A 17,970-nucleotide genomic window follows, 5' to 3' on the forward strand; every position below is an offset into this window, starting at 1 on the left:
TTGATATTTATTATCTGAAATAGGTTTAACATTTGGAGAAATGTGTTCAAACACACAACCTTGGAAAGAAAAGCAAGCCGATCGAACAGAGAACAGGGGGTGGGCGGAAAACATGATGGGCACAATTTCGCTATGTGTTGGGCAAAGTTAGAAAATTAGGTCCTTCTGAGCATAAAGAGCTCCCAGATGAGGTAAAAGTTAAATCCAAATCAATTTCCAACCCTCCATGAGGGCCACTAGATATCAGTTTTAAATATACATGACCACGATATCAATAATGAAGAAATCTTATGTTTTATTTAATACTTTGGCCAGACCAGCCCCTTTGAAGGGATCGCTAGAGTTGAGGAAAGAAGAACAAACCATCATTCACTTTCCTGCAGGTTCGTCATTTGCCGAATTATTTCTATTGGTCCTGCTTGATTCTTTCTGCAAATTAAGGCGTGGGGAGAGGGTTTCTATGTTAGATTAGCAATGGCTGGTTCTTACCCAAATATTCCGCCTAACAAGGACGTTAAGTTCTCATGGACTGGACAACCACTCCGCAGCATTCCTGAGAATTGAATAATATAATAATCTTGAAAGTCAGCAGAGTGGATTATCCACTTTTTTTTTTCTGGACTTGAACTTGTGACCTTAACAGTAGCACTGCAAAAAAGCAAATGTGCTAAGCACTTTGCCAGAGTAACCTTCCATGTAGACTTTTCATCTTAAATACACACAACTGAAAAACAACTACAATTTTTGGAAAATTATGTACAAACCCAATACTTCTTTTGATTACATATAAATACAAATTAGCTATTTTTCCTAAAAAGTGGTTATAATAGTAAATAAATACAAAATAAATCTGACCATTATACTTCATGTGCTGGGGTTGAACCCATATAAAATGTACAACTAAATACATTTTAAAATCTTTAAGGAATAATTCTCTGATTAAAATATTTGTTTTCCCAACTTCTTTTCGTAGATATAAATATATTTTCAAAATAGCTGTGTTTTTTTTTTCTCCATTCCATTCCATAAATAAAGTCTTCATTGGGAAATATTAAAGTGTCAACTTGGTTTTGCTTTTTTTTTTTGCTTTTTTCTAAAATATATATATATATATATATTTATTTTATTTTGCTGTGCTAACGACACCCACAACCCTCCACAACCATGTCCTGATAGTTCTTTAGTACGACCTTTTCATTTTCGTCAAGGTACAGCATGGAGATGGCGCTGAGCTCTGTTGGGACACAGCACGCCTTGGGAATCTTAGAGTTAACTGAGTTGACCAACGTCTGAACAATGGCGTGGTTAGTGGAGTTCAGGTGATCGGCCAGGGGAAAAGGACACTCCCCATGGCAGTAAAAGGCATGATAGCCCGGGGGGGCTACGATCCAGTCATTCCACCCCACGTCACTGAAGTCCACGTACAAAGGGTGTCTCTTACAGCTGGATTTAAGGCGTTTCCGCTGTTTATGCTTTGCTTGACGCTTCTCTCGTTTGTGGAGAGGATGTCCTTTCCCATCGTGGCCAAAAGTTACCAGCAATGGCCTTATTTGTGACCAGCTATGCTCATCTTGGTGCAAAGACCTGCTAATCCTAACGTGTCTCTTGGAGGCACCTCGGTTCTCCTCTAAGTGGGCCACTTCCACCACAAATCCATGGTTGGCGAGGCCCTGGGCAGTCCACCTCATCACAGCAGGGGTGACGTCAAATCTCTCCCACCTGCTTGCGTTCTGGTTCACCAGCCTGGTGTCCAAAAGTCTGGTCACCGGGAACTTCGAGTTGGCTGTTGCAGGTTTTATAATTTCATAAATATTAATTCGGTGATGGAAATTGCTATTGTTTTCCCAAGGGTCTTGCATCTGTTCCCGAAAAACCTGAAGTTCTGCTGAGGTGATAAACTCCTCAGTGGGGATAGAAGTCAAATTAAAGAAGAATCGCCGGGTTGTTTTTCCACTCATTTCTGGCAGTTCTTCCAAAGATTCTAATTTGATATAAAAAGGTGGAAAAAAGAAGGAAAATCATTCAGTGAGATCAGTAAAGACAATCTGATTATATATTAGAATTTGGAAACCTCACTTCAGGGTTTGACTTCACCCATGTTAAAATCTGCAACTGGAAAATAAAACTTTCCCCTTTAGATAAAAAAAGGATTCTCTCCTTTCTGTACGTTTATGGGAACATGCAACATGAAACAAAATTTCACAGTTTATTGTTATGTTTCCAATCCGATCCACGTACAGTGCAACCAGGTGGCTGTAATAATGGGGGAAATGGTGAAGCACTTCTTTGGAATTCACAGACTTTAGGGCAAAAGAAAAAAAAGTCAGCACTATAGTTAGTAGAGGTCTAATGAGTGAGGATTTGAGGAAATTATTGCATTTCTTAAAAAGAAAAAGGCTTTAATGTCAATCCCTTAAGCGGTATTCTAAAACATTACTCTGCAATTTAGATGATTTACAAATCTCGATATACAGATTTCAGGTTCCTAATTAAAGACTCCGAAACTCAACATCAACGATGACATTTTGCAAAGCACACCCTACTATTTTACTCAAAGGTCCAGAGACAAAGGCATTTACAGGGATCTGCTTCTTTGGGAACGTAAGAGTGGTCCTAGGACACTGCAGTAATTAAGGCGAGACAATTTCAAAAGAAATAACTTCCAAATTTTGCCTGTTCTCTCACCTCCTTATGACCTCAAAAATCAAAATCTCATTTTAGATGCTTTTGGGAGAAAAAAAAATGACTCTCTTCTGTTTGTAATTCCTTTATATTTTTTTTTAAAATATACAACTATCCAATAATAGGCTGCAAAATAGATTCAAAACCAAAAAACAATTTTTGTAAAAATCTACAAAAATACTGTTATGATATTCATGATGTAAGGGATAATCTCATCATTCTATACCTATTATCATTATTTCAAAACAGTCATTGAAGTGGGCTGCGCATAAAAGTTCCTTCTGACTGAAGATTCCTTAATTTCAATTTTAAGGAGTCCTGCTTCCCAAGCAAACGAAAACATGACATAGCACTTTGAATGTTGTAGTCTGCAAATCATTAAAGGTACATGCATTATTAAATCGATGGAAAACAGCACTAGGATTTGAGATTCGGGGGTTTATTTTCTTCTAGCTTTACCACATCCTGTCCTTTTCCTCTCCAAAAAATTTACCTGCTTCATTCAGGATCTAACCTAAGTGCTAACAAAATCTATTTGGCCACAGTTCCACCTCCTCACCAAAAGGGGAAACCATATTTTTGTTAATTTTATGATTGTATTTCCCCTAAATCAAACAGCTATACTTTGTTCACAGTATGAGATGCCTCAGCAGAGGAGAATCACCTCAGATCACTCCGTCGACGCTTCCACCTGTGTAAACCTTCATCATCAAAGCCACAGTCATCATTGTAAGCTTCGTGGAAGCACCGAGTTCAACCAGGGCACTTTAAACCAAATTATAGAGTGATGCTTTAAGGTGATGCTTCTCAAACTTTAACCTCCACACAAAACACCCAGAACACCTTAAATCTGCAAATGCAGATTCTGATTCAGTGGGTCTGGAGTGGGGCCGGAGAGTCAGAATTTTTAGCAAGCTCCCCGGTGAGGCGATGCTGGGAGCTGGGGGACTGCCCTTGGAGTGTAAAGGTTTTAAAGGATGCTTTGCATATTCAAGTATAGATTGCCAGGAGCATATTTTAAAGTGCTTTTTTGTCAAATAACTTAAACATGAGTAGAAGACCCATTAGCGCTGGCCAAGGAATGAGAGTTGAGGCCACGGGCGGGCAGCCGGGGACGCAGAAGAGATCTAAAGCTCATCTACTTGGATGTCAAGACTCTCGGGCCAAAAAGTGAGCCCTCCATGGTCCCCTCGTGCCTGCTAATCCACACCTGTTGGGGACACCTTTCGGGAGTCATCCACATTCTAAACTTCACTGTAAGCTAAGGTACTTCAGCTGAGGCACTATTTTTAAAATAACCCTCCCACCAGTGGAACCAGGCCCCTCACTGGCTCCAACAAGCAGCAAGGATTGTATTTAGCTCCTTCTTTCCTCTTCTCCCTGCAATTCAGGAGTCCTCTGATGTTTCCACCAAAGGCATTCTTTCAGCAGAGAAGCCAACAGCTACCAGGGCAAAAAGCAGCGAGGTAAAAATCAGCAGCATCTCCCAGACTCAATGACACAAAGCCAGACCTGGGCCTGAGTGACTGACTTCTCTGATACCAGCACACCTAAGAACACTCTCTTCTCTTTTAAAGAAGGGGAAGGATAGGAAAATTATCCAGAGCATTCGCTGAACAGCTATACTAATGAAGGTGCCCAGAGAAATCACAATGGCAACAAAAACCCTGAACTCAAATCCATAAATAAGAAAAAGAAATTATAAACACACAGACACAGGGACACATACAGACAGCCAGAGGATGACAATGAATGGACAGTCTCCAAGGAAGGATGGGAGACAGGTAAATGAAGCGAAGAAAATGGGTATAAAAGAGGCATAAAATAGAACAATAACCCTCCAAAAGATAAGTATGAAGATGATATTGAATCATATAAAATTGCCACCGTTTAACCAGATTTGACCCACAAAAACAGCAATTGCATGGGCTTCAAAATCTTAATGGAAGTAGCTGAAAGGATAATCATTTAGCAACCTTAGAGAAGGAGGAAAATTGCACATTAAATAATAACAAGTAACGGGAAGACCTTTCTCCAACTTCCCAGCTGCATCTCAGTCAACCTGTTCCTTGAAGGATCCTTATCCCTCCTTAAGACAAGGGCCTCCATGACCAATGGCACCCCTGACTGCAGACTCAGGTCACAGAGGGAAGTCAGAAGTTCACAGAAAGCCCCAAACCCAGGAAAACAACCGCCCGAGGTTAGACGGCCATCTTTCCCTTTGATCTCCAAGGAGGCAGCGTGAATCTTTTCTTGAGGGTAGAAGAAACAAAGTCTATTTGATATAAAGTAAATTAAAGAAAAACCTTCTGCAAATTATCACAGCAAGCCTGGGGATTCTGATAATACAGAGCATCTACCTAAGTAGGTAATGGATGCTTTTCTGGAGGTTTACACAGTTGTCTATTCTCTATAAATAACCCTCGTTGAATAATTTGAACCTGACAATGGATTTGAGGAGTCCAGCCTATTTTAGAACTGAGTTCCTGAACCCCTAAGTTCTCAGCCAAACAAAGGTAGGCATGGATGCAAAAATGTGGGGTAGTTAAGAAAAACAAGGCAACAATGACATTTGACCTCTCCTCCCAAAGTCAAGTTCTAACTTAATCATCTACATCTTGTCAATTATTCATCTATATCAAAATTATCCAAAAGATGAGACTGACTTCCTTCAGCCAGCCCAGGTCCAACCCTTCCCTAGACGAGGGGAGAACGCGACATAAAAGAAGGAAGTCATCGTGATCATGACAGCTAGTGTGCTGAACACTTTTTTGTGCCACGTCTGGCACTGACAGCTTTATATAAATTATCTCAGAACAAATTGATTAAGAGGAAGGAACTGTTATCATCTCTGCTTTGTAAATGAAACAGTTGGAGCTCAGAGAGGTTATGTGACTTTCCTAAGGTCACAGAGCTGGGAAATGAAGAGCAGAACTATGAACTAGAGTCTACTGCAGTTCCCAAGTTTCTGGCCACTAGACGGCACTACATAACATACAGGAGGAGTCAAAAACTCAAACAAGTCAAAACCATGAGGGACACATCGATGTTTAATACAACGATACTCATAGGGTGAGTTCTTCCCCAACTAAAGGGATGGAAATATACTACTCAAATTTGGTGGAGAGCAGACAAAACTACAAGAGCAGGAGAGCAGAGTGGCAGGGCCCGCTGGGACACGCAGATCTTGTTTGGAACCACTGATATTTTGTGGCTGCATTTCTGTCCTACATTATGGCAATTTTTGGCAAAAAAGTGAGTCATTTCTATGTTTTGAGAATTTTGCCACACTCTGGGCAAAAAAAGATCCACTAAGGAAACAACCTCAAGGGGGGTTGTTCTAGAAAATCAGTAAGGTTGGAAATCACTGCCCTGAAATAAAATGAAATGAAAGTGACTTAGAATAATGAACAGTATTTTCTAGAATACAAAATAATGGTTATAGAATTGATACATCAAGGAGAAAAAAGATAAAATACGAAAGGTTAAAAGGAATCCGTTCTGTTTTTGTTCTTTAAAGACAATAAAGGAGATGGCAGCTAAAGGGAAGAGGATGGTCATCATCACTACCCCCGATTTGTCTCTGCCCACCCTTGGCCCCAATGCCTTGGAATGAGGGCATGCTCTCTTATTGTCTTCTGAGTACTTAGTGAAATACACAAAGGGCAAGTTTAAAAAAAGAGACAAAACAGCTCAATGAGAAGGGATCAAGAGAGAATGCAGAGGAACCACGCAAAAAGAGGCAGAACAGAAAATGTTAGTGCATGAACCATCATTGGGCACCAAAGCCACAATCTGTATGAGCATTTCCAAATAGCAGGCTGCTCTATTTAACGGGGCCCTTCGTAATCACTCTCAAATGTAGGGGAATGCCAGGGAAACACACCAGGTAGGTACTGGTTTTGGGGGTGCATGTGTCCAAACGCTTTGGCTGCACTGGGAATTTGTGATACAAGTTCTCCTTCACGGGGCAATGGTTGTTTCTTGAACTTTCCTATTATGTGGATATTTTCACGATAATTACATTGGTGGGAACAGGGTTAATCTCCATTTCAAAGCTTTAGTCATAGAGGCAAATAATTCAGTTATTTCATGCAAAAAGAAGACTGTGTCCTTAAGAGCCTGGAGAGCAAGCACGTGATCCTTCTATATTCCGATCTGACAGGAAAGCATAAAGACTTTTTTGCAGGGCTGATGAAGTCAACCAATTTCATGTGTTTTTAACTAAGGGAAAGCACAAAACACTCTTTCCAGTCGGAGAAGTGATTTTTCTATGCTCAGTGGCAGTTTTCAAGGACCTATGTGACTGAAGTACTTTTTAATGACTGAAAAAAGAAAATTTTCACAGCACTCGGACTCTGGCGGATGAAAGCCATTGTAGAAAGAAGACAGTTTCACAAGAGAAATGACAACTGCTAATTTTGTCTCAGATCGCCTACCAGGTGGTCACATTATCTTCACACATGGGTTGAAAGAACTCCATCATGATGTCTCTTGTCTCATAATTTCACCAAACCATCCAGAACCTACCCACCAATAAAACCAACAGGTATTTCTTGTAATGAGGTCTTGTGGTCCTTTAGCAAATAAATGCCCGTTAATGCTGTAGGAACCAAATTCTGCTCTTAAGCCAGCAGCTTAGTCACATGGTTTACTAAAAGATTTTTAGTGCCATGCATGCCACACAGATATTTATAAAAACCAAATCCTGCCTTACACAAAAAAAGAAATGGTCTTCAAAAAGTGTAATATGTGACCTAATGATGATACACAGTCATAACAAGAAAAGAAATGGATTTGTTGAAATTTGGGGCAAAAATTACATAGCTTTTCTCTATCATCTAATTGCATTAAGACCTGAAGTTACCGCAAGTTGATTTTAAGGAAGCTGGTAACTTCTGTACTATTTTGCACATAACATTTACACTTTTAAAGATATAAATTCTGACTTACAAATTCAAGCATGCTATTTAAGTTAAAATAAGACACTCAAATAATTTGCAGCCTGTTCAGTTTTGATCAAGCCACTTCTAGAGGAAGAAACGTGCAGACTCCACGGAAGGAGTCCTCACGCAGCTGAATGGTGTAGGTGTCAAATGACTTAAAAGTTCTTCCCTTTAAGTTATCAGAGACACACAGTAGCTTCCCGGCCTTCAAAATAAAGTTAAGAATGGTTTCCATGCTAAATTTCCAGGAAAGGTGGCTAACACAGCCATTCCTGTTACTTTTCTCTCCAGAAAAACCATTCTCATCAGCATGAGCTGGGAACGACGAGCTAGGTCTCAAATCATCCCAGCGCTACGCTGACAGGATGTACACGACGAAAAGTTCTCTACATATGACAACTTCTGCTTTCCCTCGATGAGGCCTAAAGGAGTAAAATGAGATCTTACTGCCTTTCAAATCTGACTCTCCCAGCAGAGAGCACCTCACTTAGAAATGTGCTGGAGAATTTATTGATTATCAGTTCTGTGTCCCCTTCATAACGTATGGCTTCCTTGATGAAGCAGTACCTTTTGTTATGTGACCTGCCTTCGGGACTACCTCTCACTATCAAGTGCTGTTCTCACAAGGCTAGGTCATCTTACACACCGGGAGAAAATGTCTGGCTGTGACATTTCTGATTTGTGTACATCAGAGCGCAGATTTCCACTTGAAATTTACCAGCTCATCAGGGCAAGGCAAGAGAAAGGGAACCTCACTCCCATCTCCCCAATATCCTACAAGTGGTTGCCCTGTGATATACAGCTCTGTGCCCTTCTCTAGAACTTGAAGGAAACCTGTGCTCTTATTTATAATGTATTAAGCCAAAGGGGCATATAAAAGTATAGAAAAAGAATTGAGATGGAACATGTTTTTAACTAATTGCTCTAACAACTTGGGTACAACAGATTTCAATAGCTGCTCTAAGACATTTCAAATCCACTAAATGCCTTTCTGATGAAACAAGCAGAAATATCCTACCTTAGAAAAACCACATCCAGTATCATAAAAGAAAAAAAAAGTCCACAATGCACATGAAGGAAAACAGGCAGCTGCTGCAAAAGCTTTTATCTGAAGGCTTGCCTTGTCTCTACTGGGGAGTTCATCTCAGATTTAAGCACAAGACAAGAAAGTCATTGTGGAAACAGTAAGATTGATTGTGGAATTGATCTCCCACGGGGATTAGATAGGGATTCAAAATCTTCCCAACCAGGCCCAGATCAACTGTAAATTAGAAAGACTTTGGGGCCCTGGGCTTTGATTTTTCAATACTATCTCTGAAAATTCTGCCCTTGGCTCTGTCTAGTCTGAAAGCCCAGCCGAAGCAGGAGCAGCAGATTTATAGAGTGAAGGTTTCCAAACAGACTTCAAGAGATCCCAATCGCCCCCTCCTTCTCTTCTTCCCCTGTGGAATTCTTGCACGGTTAGCTGACTAGGGGCAGGCCTTTCGCCCTCATCCTCCCCATCACTTGATTTCTCTCCAGTTCCTGGAGGAGGAGTCGCTCTTCTGGCTGCAAGCCAGGAAAAGGGTGAGGAGTTACCAAAGGGGAATCCCTGGCTCCCCCGCCACACAGGCAGCGCGTGAAAGCCAGGTTCCAAAAGGTTCTTCCAGAGGCAAGCATGGAAATGTCTCTGGCGCCCTGGCCAGGCTGCCCTTCCAGGGATGCCTGCCGTCCGCCCAGGAGGGCGCTCCGCGGGCTGCCTCCCCGCCCCGTCTCCGCCCCCCTCCCTGCCCCTCGCCTCACCTTCGTGGTGGAAGCTGCGCACCGTGTTGGCGAGGCTGGCCGCCCTCTCCAGCCGGTGGTCCGGGGCAGGCGCATCCGGCTGGCCCGAGTGCCTGCGGTACAGGTCCAGCATGTAGGGGGGCACCACGGCGTCCCTGCTGGGGGTGGGTCTCTGCTTCAGGCCGAACATGCTGAGCAGCCGCAACTCGAACTCGCTCAGGACGTCGTCCGAGGGCTGCGACGAGGAGCGGCCCGTCGACGCCGCGAACTTCCTCCGGCCCAGCTCGGGAATGAGGCCGGCCGCGCCGCCCAGGAGGACCTGGGGAAGCAGCAACGCTAGAAGACAGTGGGTCCCGGCCACCATGGTCGACCTGCGGACAGGGCCGACGTGAGTCACCGAGCTCCCCGCCCAGCCCTCCCCCTTCCGCCCCCGCGGCCCCGGCTCCCGCTCGGTCCGCTTGCTTCCTCCTCCAGGGTTCCCACCTGGCCTGCAACAGTTGCGGGGCTACTTCGGAGGAGCTGAAGCCCGAACGTTTCTGAACCAGAAGGCTTCCCCTTTCCATCCCACTCTCAATCCGTCTGACATGATTTGCACACCTCCCCCCCACCCCCACCAGCGCACCAGCGTCAATGGCTGTCACCTTTTTTTCTGTGACACTCGCGCCGACAGCCAGTTAAGGGAACCTGAGGAAACCACCGCTTGGTCTGACACCCCACCGTCCTCTAAACAAACCCAGACACACACTGCCCAGCTCTCGCTTGCACAGAAAGACGCACGAATGGTGCATGTGACTTCCTCAGAGGCACCGTATAGAACTTTCTGATACACACAGTCTATAACTTCCAGACCCAGGAAACTCAAGGCCACAACTTCCGAAGCCACTTGCAACTTGTGGCCCACGCCTCTAACTTCAGGGGTGTCAGGACGGGCCACTCCATCCCCCAACCCCTCCTAATGAAGTCAAGATACACATGTATCTTCCTGGGATTACGTAAATGGCTAATAACTATTAATTCACGTGTCAGTAACAAGGTGGCACTGAAGTACTGCCCCCCTCACATTCCTGGAAACAAACTTCCAGTATTTTCCCAAATGGGACGTGGCGCTGAGTAGAGAGCAGGTCTCACGGAGAAAACCGAATGGAGAAAGGATCGCATTGCCATGGCAGGGCGTACAGGTTGGCAGCTAACGGGTAAAATCCAGGGGCCACCCTCTGGAAGGGATTTGACCTTTTTTTTTAATCATCTAAGTGTTAACAGCCCTAATAAAATGCCGAAAAGAGGGGAGGGAGGGGGGCGGAAGAGCGCGAGCCGGGAGGGCGAGGCTGACGGGTCGCCGGGGGCGGTAGGACTGGGGCATCCCCGCAGGGGCTCGGCTGCACGTGGACCCGAAGCGGGGTCTGTTTACGTCCGGCCTGGCCGGGCCCCGGGAGGGGCTCAGCCGCCGCGGCCGTCCGGGCCCCGCCACCACCCCTCAGCCCAGCCCGGGGCCCACGTCCTCTACCTTTAGGAGACCGCAGCCCGTCTAAGAAGCACGCGGGGACACGTCCATTGAGAGAGCCTCCACATGGAAAAAGCTCTGGCCGAAGGTGCTGGCGCGGGGACCGGTTCCCTTCCCTCGCCTCCTCCTCCTCCTCCTCCCGGCGGCAGGCCGGGCAGTGCCTCTCTTCACGCCGGGAACGGCGTCTCGGGCCCGGGCCCAGCCGCGGAGTGGAGGGGCGGCGGGCTTCGGAGGCGGCGAGGCTGCGGCCGCTGGGGCGACGGCACCGGCGCAAAGTGGGGAGCGCAAGTTATTCTCCCTGCAAGTTCAAGAAGTCTCCAGCCAAGTGCTGACACACAACAACAGCGAGCAGGGGGAGGAGTGCGGGGCAGGGAAGGGAAGGGAGAAAGGAAAAGCTGCTGTGCTCGTCGTCCTTAGGAACCAGCGCCCGCGGGACGCGGGGCCCGGCGCGGGGCCGGCTCCGGGACTCGGGGGGCGAGGGTCGGGCGCTCCGCGCTAGCTCCGCCGCGGCCCATGGCTCGGGGCTGCCATCCTGGGCGACGCTGGGTCCGGGGAAGGGCGCAGCGGCGATCTCGGTGCCGGGCGAGCCGCCCCCCCGCATCACTCTGCCTTCCTCCAGCGCGCCCCCATTAGCGCTAGCCAGTTGAAACCACCGCGGCTCCGGCGCTCCGGCGTCCTCGGGCGCATTCTCCGGCGAGTCGAGCTGAGTCCCAGGCCGCCGAGGCGGGTGGCCGCGCTCTCCCCTCGCTCGCCTAGCCCCCAGGCCAAGCTGTGGTGCCCTTTGTGGCCAGTCTGGAGTCCGATCACACCTCGGCCGGCGCGTCCCAGGCCCCCGAGCTCCGGCGGGAGGGCATCGGCATCGCGGCGCTCGCGCTCGGCTCCCGGCTCCCCGTCGCTCTGCGCGCCGGTCCTCGGCTCTGGCGCGGCCCGGGCAGCCGAGGCCACGGCGCAGCGGCGCGCACGGCCGGGCGCTCCAGCCCGCGCGGGGTGTGCGGCGCGCGGGTGCCTCGGAGCCCCCGTAATCCGCGAGGCGCTCGCCCCGGGGTCGCTGCGGCGGCTGATGTCCGGCGGCGGCCAATCCCCAGCGGGTGTGGGAAGCGGAGCGGCGGGCGCAGCGCGAGCCGGGCGCAGCGGCGCGGCGGGGCGAGGACTCCGGCGGCGGCGGCGGCGCCGTGGCGCGGCGCTCGCGGCTTTTAAAGGGGACGCCGCCTGCCGTCTCCCTCCCGGCAGGCAGAACACCTCCCCCTCGGCGGCGCGGCTTGCCGGGGATCCCCGAGCGGGCGGGAGCGGCGCGCAGGGGTGTGGACCGAGCGCCGGGGCAGCCGCGGCGGGGTGGGGCCGAGGGCGGGGACGCGCGGCCGCCGTTGGGGGCGCTCGCGCCTCCAACCCCTGCACTCCAAGGGGAGGAAAACTGGAGCGCCGGACCCTCGCTGGGACTCCGGGGGCGAAATCCCAGACAAACACCGGGTAGAGCCTTTATTTCCTCACCCGGCCCGTTATTCAACTTTCAGTTTGAAGTTTTTCGGTCATAGACGATTAAAAAAAAAAATGAACTTAGCCAAGTTCCAGGGCATCTTGGCATAGACTTGGGTAGACACTTCTGTGTTTCCCCGGGGTGGGAGGAGGATTAAAAGAAAACTAGAGATTGGAAACTGGGTGTTAAACTTTAACACACAGATATACGTATTACATATGCAAATATATGCATACGCACTTACATTTAGAGAAATATATGTATACATTTATATTTATATAAATACGCACGTATTTATATTCAGATATTTATGTAATATACTAATATACCCGTGTATGTTTCTATAAATATACGCTAACGAAGGCACACATTTCTATACATATATGTCGATATATGTGAAATTGACGTCATCCTGCCGCACATGACTCGCACAATGTGCACTGTGTGTCTGCGGCAGCGTGAAGAGAGGATGTGAGGGGTTTTATTTCTTTTTATGGTAGCTATCACTTCATGCCTTGTGATATTTATCTCGCCCAGCTCAGAGGCAGGCGATTAGCAGCTCAGGGGAAGGCAAAATAATGCGGCGTGAGCCAAGCATACAACAATTCCGCTTTGAGGCCTCAGCACTCTCCGCCCCACCCCCTTCCACCAGGCCCCAGCCTCAGCTCTAGGACTCGTGGTCAAGTCACTTGTCTTCCTCAACTGAAATAGTCCCCAAATCTGCGCCATGAGTTTTGAGGCCAAGGCTTTCCATTCCTCCTAGGATTCCAGAATCCTCCGTGCATAGCAGAACAAGGTTGCCTAAATGATCCCAGAAGCTACCGGCAGAAGATTTTCGGAAAAGCCAAATCGGCAAAATCAAATTTGCCTGCACAGAACCTTCAGCCTGCAAAGCAGAAGGAGAAAAGTCTGAATCGGGAGCTCATAACAATCTATTATACATGTGTATTATTTTTTCAGTTGGGAAACTAAAATAATTCTAGGTTCCGCTCACGTAAATCGGATTAGCAACCCACAGAGGGGAATTAGGCACTGCTGTTTCTGAAAGTATAAAGGTCAAATAAGGTATTTCGGAGGAAGCCTGCCTACTAGGAAAATAAATTGGGGGCGGGGGGCAAAATATTCAGGAACATGCTACTTTATTCACTGAAAATGAAGCGCTGTGGAAGTTGATTGTCACTCTGAATCACTGGACACCAAACTGGCGGACATTAGAACATATTCTACTTGTAGACATTGTCAAAAAGTGTTTATTGTGCTTTTGAAACTATTTTCTTCTCTCAAGTTTAACTGAGAAGTTAACAATTGTTTCTGTCATCAGTGAGATTTAAGAAAAAACTTATATAAGACAAAAATCAGTATGTAACCTTTAAAGAGGAGAAAGTTGATAGCTGTTGGATGCTCTTCAAGTAAACATGGAAAATAAACCTCTGGGGCTGATATCAAGGATGCCTTGCAGCTTTAGGCCTTCATAACTTGTGAAATGGCAACCTTGTCAGTTTATCCAACAATCTTTGACAGTCAACAAGCTAAGCGGATATTGGCTCCTCTGCACACTCTATGTCATTTTAGTGTCTCCCATCACCGTACCTCGTTTATGTAGGATACGTGATTCCTGAGGGGCAGACAGTTGCCTTTCCCAAGCGAAACGTCCTAAATTTTGATCCTATTTCTCTCTTAAGATGCAGGCTCTCTAGTTGTTTTTTAGAGATGGCTGCCCTCTTGTGGTGGAAATGAGTTCAAACGCTTGGGAGAAAGAAGTCAATAAATACAGAAGTAAATAAGTAAATAAATAAACAAACTCCAAAGACTGGTTTGGGGTACAAACTACAGGAAGACCATACCTACCCACTTTCCAGGCAATAGGAATGATTAAAAATGATACATTTAAGTGGAGATGACCTCTTTTTATTCTCTTTGCTAATAGCCACGTTCCCCCTGCAACTCAAAAAGCAGGGTTGTTACTCTGAGCATATGTTTGCCTTGAAAATATCACTTACTGCTAGTCATGGTCAACTCTACTTTTTCCAAAGGTTCATTAAAAGTTTTTCAACCCATAAGGTGAGATTCATTCTTTTTGGGTGTATCAAATTTGGTCTATCTGCCAGATGTGGGGAGTGGCGAGAGTGGGGATGGGGGGTTGTTTAGGGGAGGGGTGATGGTAATGGCAAATTCAGCTACCTCAGAGGGGACAGGCAAGTGACTTAAAAGAGCAAAGCGTCCCAGGTAAGAATTCTATCTAAAGGAGGTTGCTGCTGTTCCCTTCTAGTGAATTCTTGCCAGTTTTCCAAGGGATACCGGAAATCCACATTTGATTATGTGTGGACACGACCTGAGATGAAATTAAGTGCTTAAAGAGTCATACTTTGGTAACTTTTCCTTTAGCAGTTCAGCCCAGATAATGTTTAATTTTATTGCATCCTGCAGCTATTAGCATTCACCATTGTTCCTGGTAGGCTAAACATTATGCAAATTAACATTAAAATGATGATCCTCACATATTGTAAAGGTCACAGTGGGCATTAACTGATCCATCTACTTTACAATTGTCATTCCACTGAAACCTGTGGCAACTCCCCTGAGAAACCTCTTAGCTTTTTGGGTATCCATCACTTTGTTACTAGTGTGACACCCAAGACTAATTCTGCTTACTTCACGGATGAAGTTCTTTTGCAGGAACCAGGAGCCACAGCAAAAGAGCAGCACCTAGTCAATCACCCTTGTACCTGTTTGATATATGATTAGATGTGGTAGGAAGGACGGGCAGGGCGGAGGGACGTATTTGTAAAACTAGCCCTAGCAGGCCAGGTCAGGGTTATTAATTTTAGGCAAATATTAACTACATCTTAACAATAAAGAGAGAATGAATTTTGCGAATTGACTAGATTTTAGGATGCACACAGTGGCATTCCATAAACATGTTGATCACAGCCCAACACATAGTTGAATGACTTAGACTCCAATTCTGGCTTGGCTGGCTGGTTGGATTTAGAAGTCATCTCATGGCCTCATCTGTCGATCAGGTTACATGCATGTTCTGCTGCGTCAGACGGCATGATGAAGATCCAGAGCATAATGTGTGCGGACTTGGAGAATTTTAAAATGCTGTACAAACACAGAATCCTGACTGCTACTTACTCTATGTACCTTTAAATTTATTTTTCAGCTTTCTGCCTAAAATACTATGGCCTGATTTTGAGAGATGGGACTTTGTATGCCGTTCTTTTTTTTTTTTTCTAACAGCTTTTATCACATTGCCAAACAATGGGTATTTCTCGTCAGAAAGGTCACCACTTGGGTTGATCTAAGGCAATAACAAATTCTTATAGACTCAGCTCCCTCCCTCATGAATGATATGTAGAGATGAATAGCCGATCTCACAGAGCTGTTGTGAAAAATAAATGAGAAGATATGTTTCAAGACAAAAAAAAGTTGCAAAATTTGAATTCAGTACACATGCAAATTAAGATCATTGGTTCTTGGAAGACGGATTTTATGTTATTTTCTTTTGCATTTGGTGGATGCCAAAAATGAAAGTTAAATGAACACATGCTTCTGAAAAATAATTATGGTCTTCCAATAAACAGTTTTAGATATCCATTAAATATTATCTCATTATCACGTATCAATATATTTGCATATCTTGTCAATGATATTTAAATGTTTTGATCTTGTATTAATGAGATTGTGAAGAGTCAATGATAGAATTTCTCTTTACATATCCAGTCTCCAAATATTCAATGAGTGGCTATTATGCCCATGGAACTATGTCACTTAGGTCCCAGGAAATACAAAGATACATAATCTCTGCATATAATGCATTTAGAATTTGGCAGAAGAGATGTGACATATTCGCAGGTAAATAAAGACATACAAGAGGAGAACTTTACCAGAAGTGAGAAACAAGTCCTGCAGATTTAATGGAGAGCAATCTCACTTCTGAAATGTGAACTCACTAAATCCATAAAAGGGAGAGAATTTGAGAGGGCTACTCAGGGTCAGTAGAATTTCCATAGGATCAGTAGGCATCTTTATGAACATCAGCATTAGCAGCAGCAGAATTTCCTCTAACACCTTTAGTTACTGAGTTTCATGTACTACCTTTCATGTAGTAAAAGTGTTTACTGTTTCATTTAACCCTCAGAAGAACCTTGCTCAGTGGGTGTTATTTACCTCCATTTTACAGATGAAGAAACTGTGCTACAGAGCTATTTTCCCAAAGTCACACAAGAAAGTAGTACGGTCAGTAGTCTATTCTAGAACTTATGTTTTTGTTCCTTTGGGTCCCCCCCGCCACCACCACCACTACCACCACATGCCAATGGTCTCTCACTTCCAGACAGTAGGAGCAACCCAAAGCCAAGACATCACATGGGAAAATGTAGAATTGTGTTTTGAGGAGCATGGGCGGTAGCTCAGATTTGGAGGTGGGTTTAGTTAGGGATAAGTCTATTCTTCAGGTAGGGTCCCAGCAGGAAAGCGATGGCACATTCTTTAACAAAGAATTTAACAAAGTTTAACAAGGGGACATTGTACAAAGGTGTAGGCAGAGTGGAGGGAAAATGACAAGGGATAGTGAAGTACCCTGGCCCTACATTGGGAAGCCAAGCAAGGAGGCTTTACAGCCTGAGGTCTGCAGGGGCACAGGAGGAACAGTTGCTGGAGCCCTGAGAAAGCCTTGGCTGTAGAAGACAGCCATTGGCAGAAGTGTGTGTGTGGGGAGGGAGCGCTGGTACTGTGTCAGCTGGGAAGGAGCAGGCAGAGTGAACAAATATCTCAACCTTTCTTTTCGCCTACTCTCTGGACATCTGTTGATATCTCCCATTGGGCTCATTTGACTAGAAGGACAAGTGTATTAGTTATCTATTGCTGTGTAACAAATTACCACTTAGGGGTTACTGCCCATTTATTATCTCACAGTTTCTGTGGGTCAAGAATCCATGCCTAGCTTAGCTGGTTCTCTACTCAGGCTCTCGCAAGGCTGAAGTAAAGGAGTTGGCTAGGGCTGCAGACTCATTTAAGGCTCAGGGTACTCTTCCAAGTTTATGGGGTTGTTGGCAGAATTCATTTCCTTGCATCTGTAGAACTCACTCGTTCATCATGATCACTGGATCACTTCCTTCATCAACTCCAGCAGGAGAACATCTTGCTGACTACCAGACCCTCTTCCGTAAGACTCACCCAATTATATTAGGCCCACTCAGGATCTCCCTTTTGATTAACTCAAAATTCACTTGGTTAGGGATCTTAATTACAACTGCAAAAATCCTGTCACCCGTTGCCTTATAACATGGGAGTAATATCCCATCATATTCATAGATCCAGATTATACTCAAGGCGAGGGGATTATGTAGAGCCTGGGGATCTCAGTCTATGCAGCCCATAGAGAGTCACCTCTCAGGCAGAGAGCAAGGTAAAGAGTGGATCTGGGGTACAAAGAGAGAATATCCAACCTAGTAAGTTTTGAAAGGTAAGCAAATTCCAGGACCTTGAGACTCTGAACTGCTACTCTAAGGAATTTGGACTCGATCCTGTATAAATGGGTCACTGTGAAACAGTTTCCCAGAAGAATGGCATATTTGGAGATGCATGTTAGGAAAAAAAAA

At 45.6% G+C, this 17,970-nt stretch overlaps 2 protein-coding genes across 2 annotated transcripts in view; both read right to left on the minus strand.

The window, feature by feature from the left end:
• Positions 1 to 271: 271 nt before the first annotated feature.
• On the minus strand, positions 272 to 11,025 carry BMP2 (bone morphogenetic protein 2). Its single transcript, XM_046679618.1, has 3 exons — positions 10,894 to 11,025; positions 9,411 to 9,760; positions 272 to 1,981 (listed from the first exon to the last, which is right to left on the minus strand). The coding sequence occupies exons 2-3, from the start codon at positions 9,751 to 9,753 to the stop codon at positions 1,137 to 1,139; spliced, it is 1,188 nt and encodes a 395-aa protein (XP_046535574.1). The 5' UTR covers positions 9,754 to 9,760; positions 10,894 to 11,025; the 3' UTR covers positions 272 to 1,136.
• Positions 11,026 to 11,179: 154 nt separating this feature from the next.
• LOC124248187 (collagen alpha-2(I) chain-like) overlaps positions 11,180 to 17,970 on the minus strand; it is a 56,619-nt gene continuing 49,828 nt past the window's right edge. The window contains exon 3 of the mRNA XM_046678029.1: positions 11,180 to 12,326. Coding sequence (XP_046533985.1) covers positions 11,180 to 12,326 — 1,147 coding nt within the window. The remainder of the gene's footprint in view (positions 12,327 to 17,970) is intronic.

The sequence above is a fragment of the Equus quagga genome, chromosome 12 (genome assembly GCF_021613505.1).
Source record: "Equus quagga isolate Etosha38 chromosome 12, UCLA_HA_Equagga_1.0, whole genome shotgun sequence".
Taxonomy (NCBI): Eukaryota; Metazoa; Chordata; class Mammalia; order Perissodactyla; family Equidae; genus Equus; species Equus quagga.

Bases quoted from the DNA above. Each gene is read 5' to 3' on its own strand.
- BMP2 (XM_046679618.1), bottom strand. From the start codon at position 9,753: ATGGTGGCCGGGACCCACTGTCTTCTAGCGTTGCTGCTTCCCCAGGTC. The intron at 1,982-9,410 runs GTGAGGCGAGGG...ATATCAAATTAG, and splicing joins GCGCAGCTTCCACCACGAAG to AATCTTTGGAAGAACTGCCA.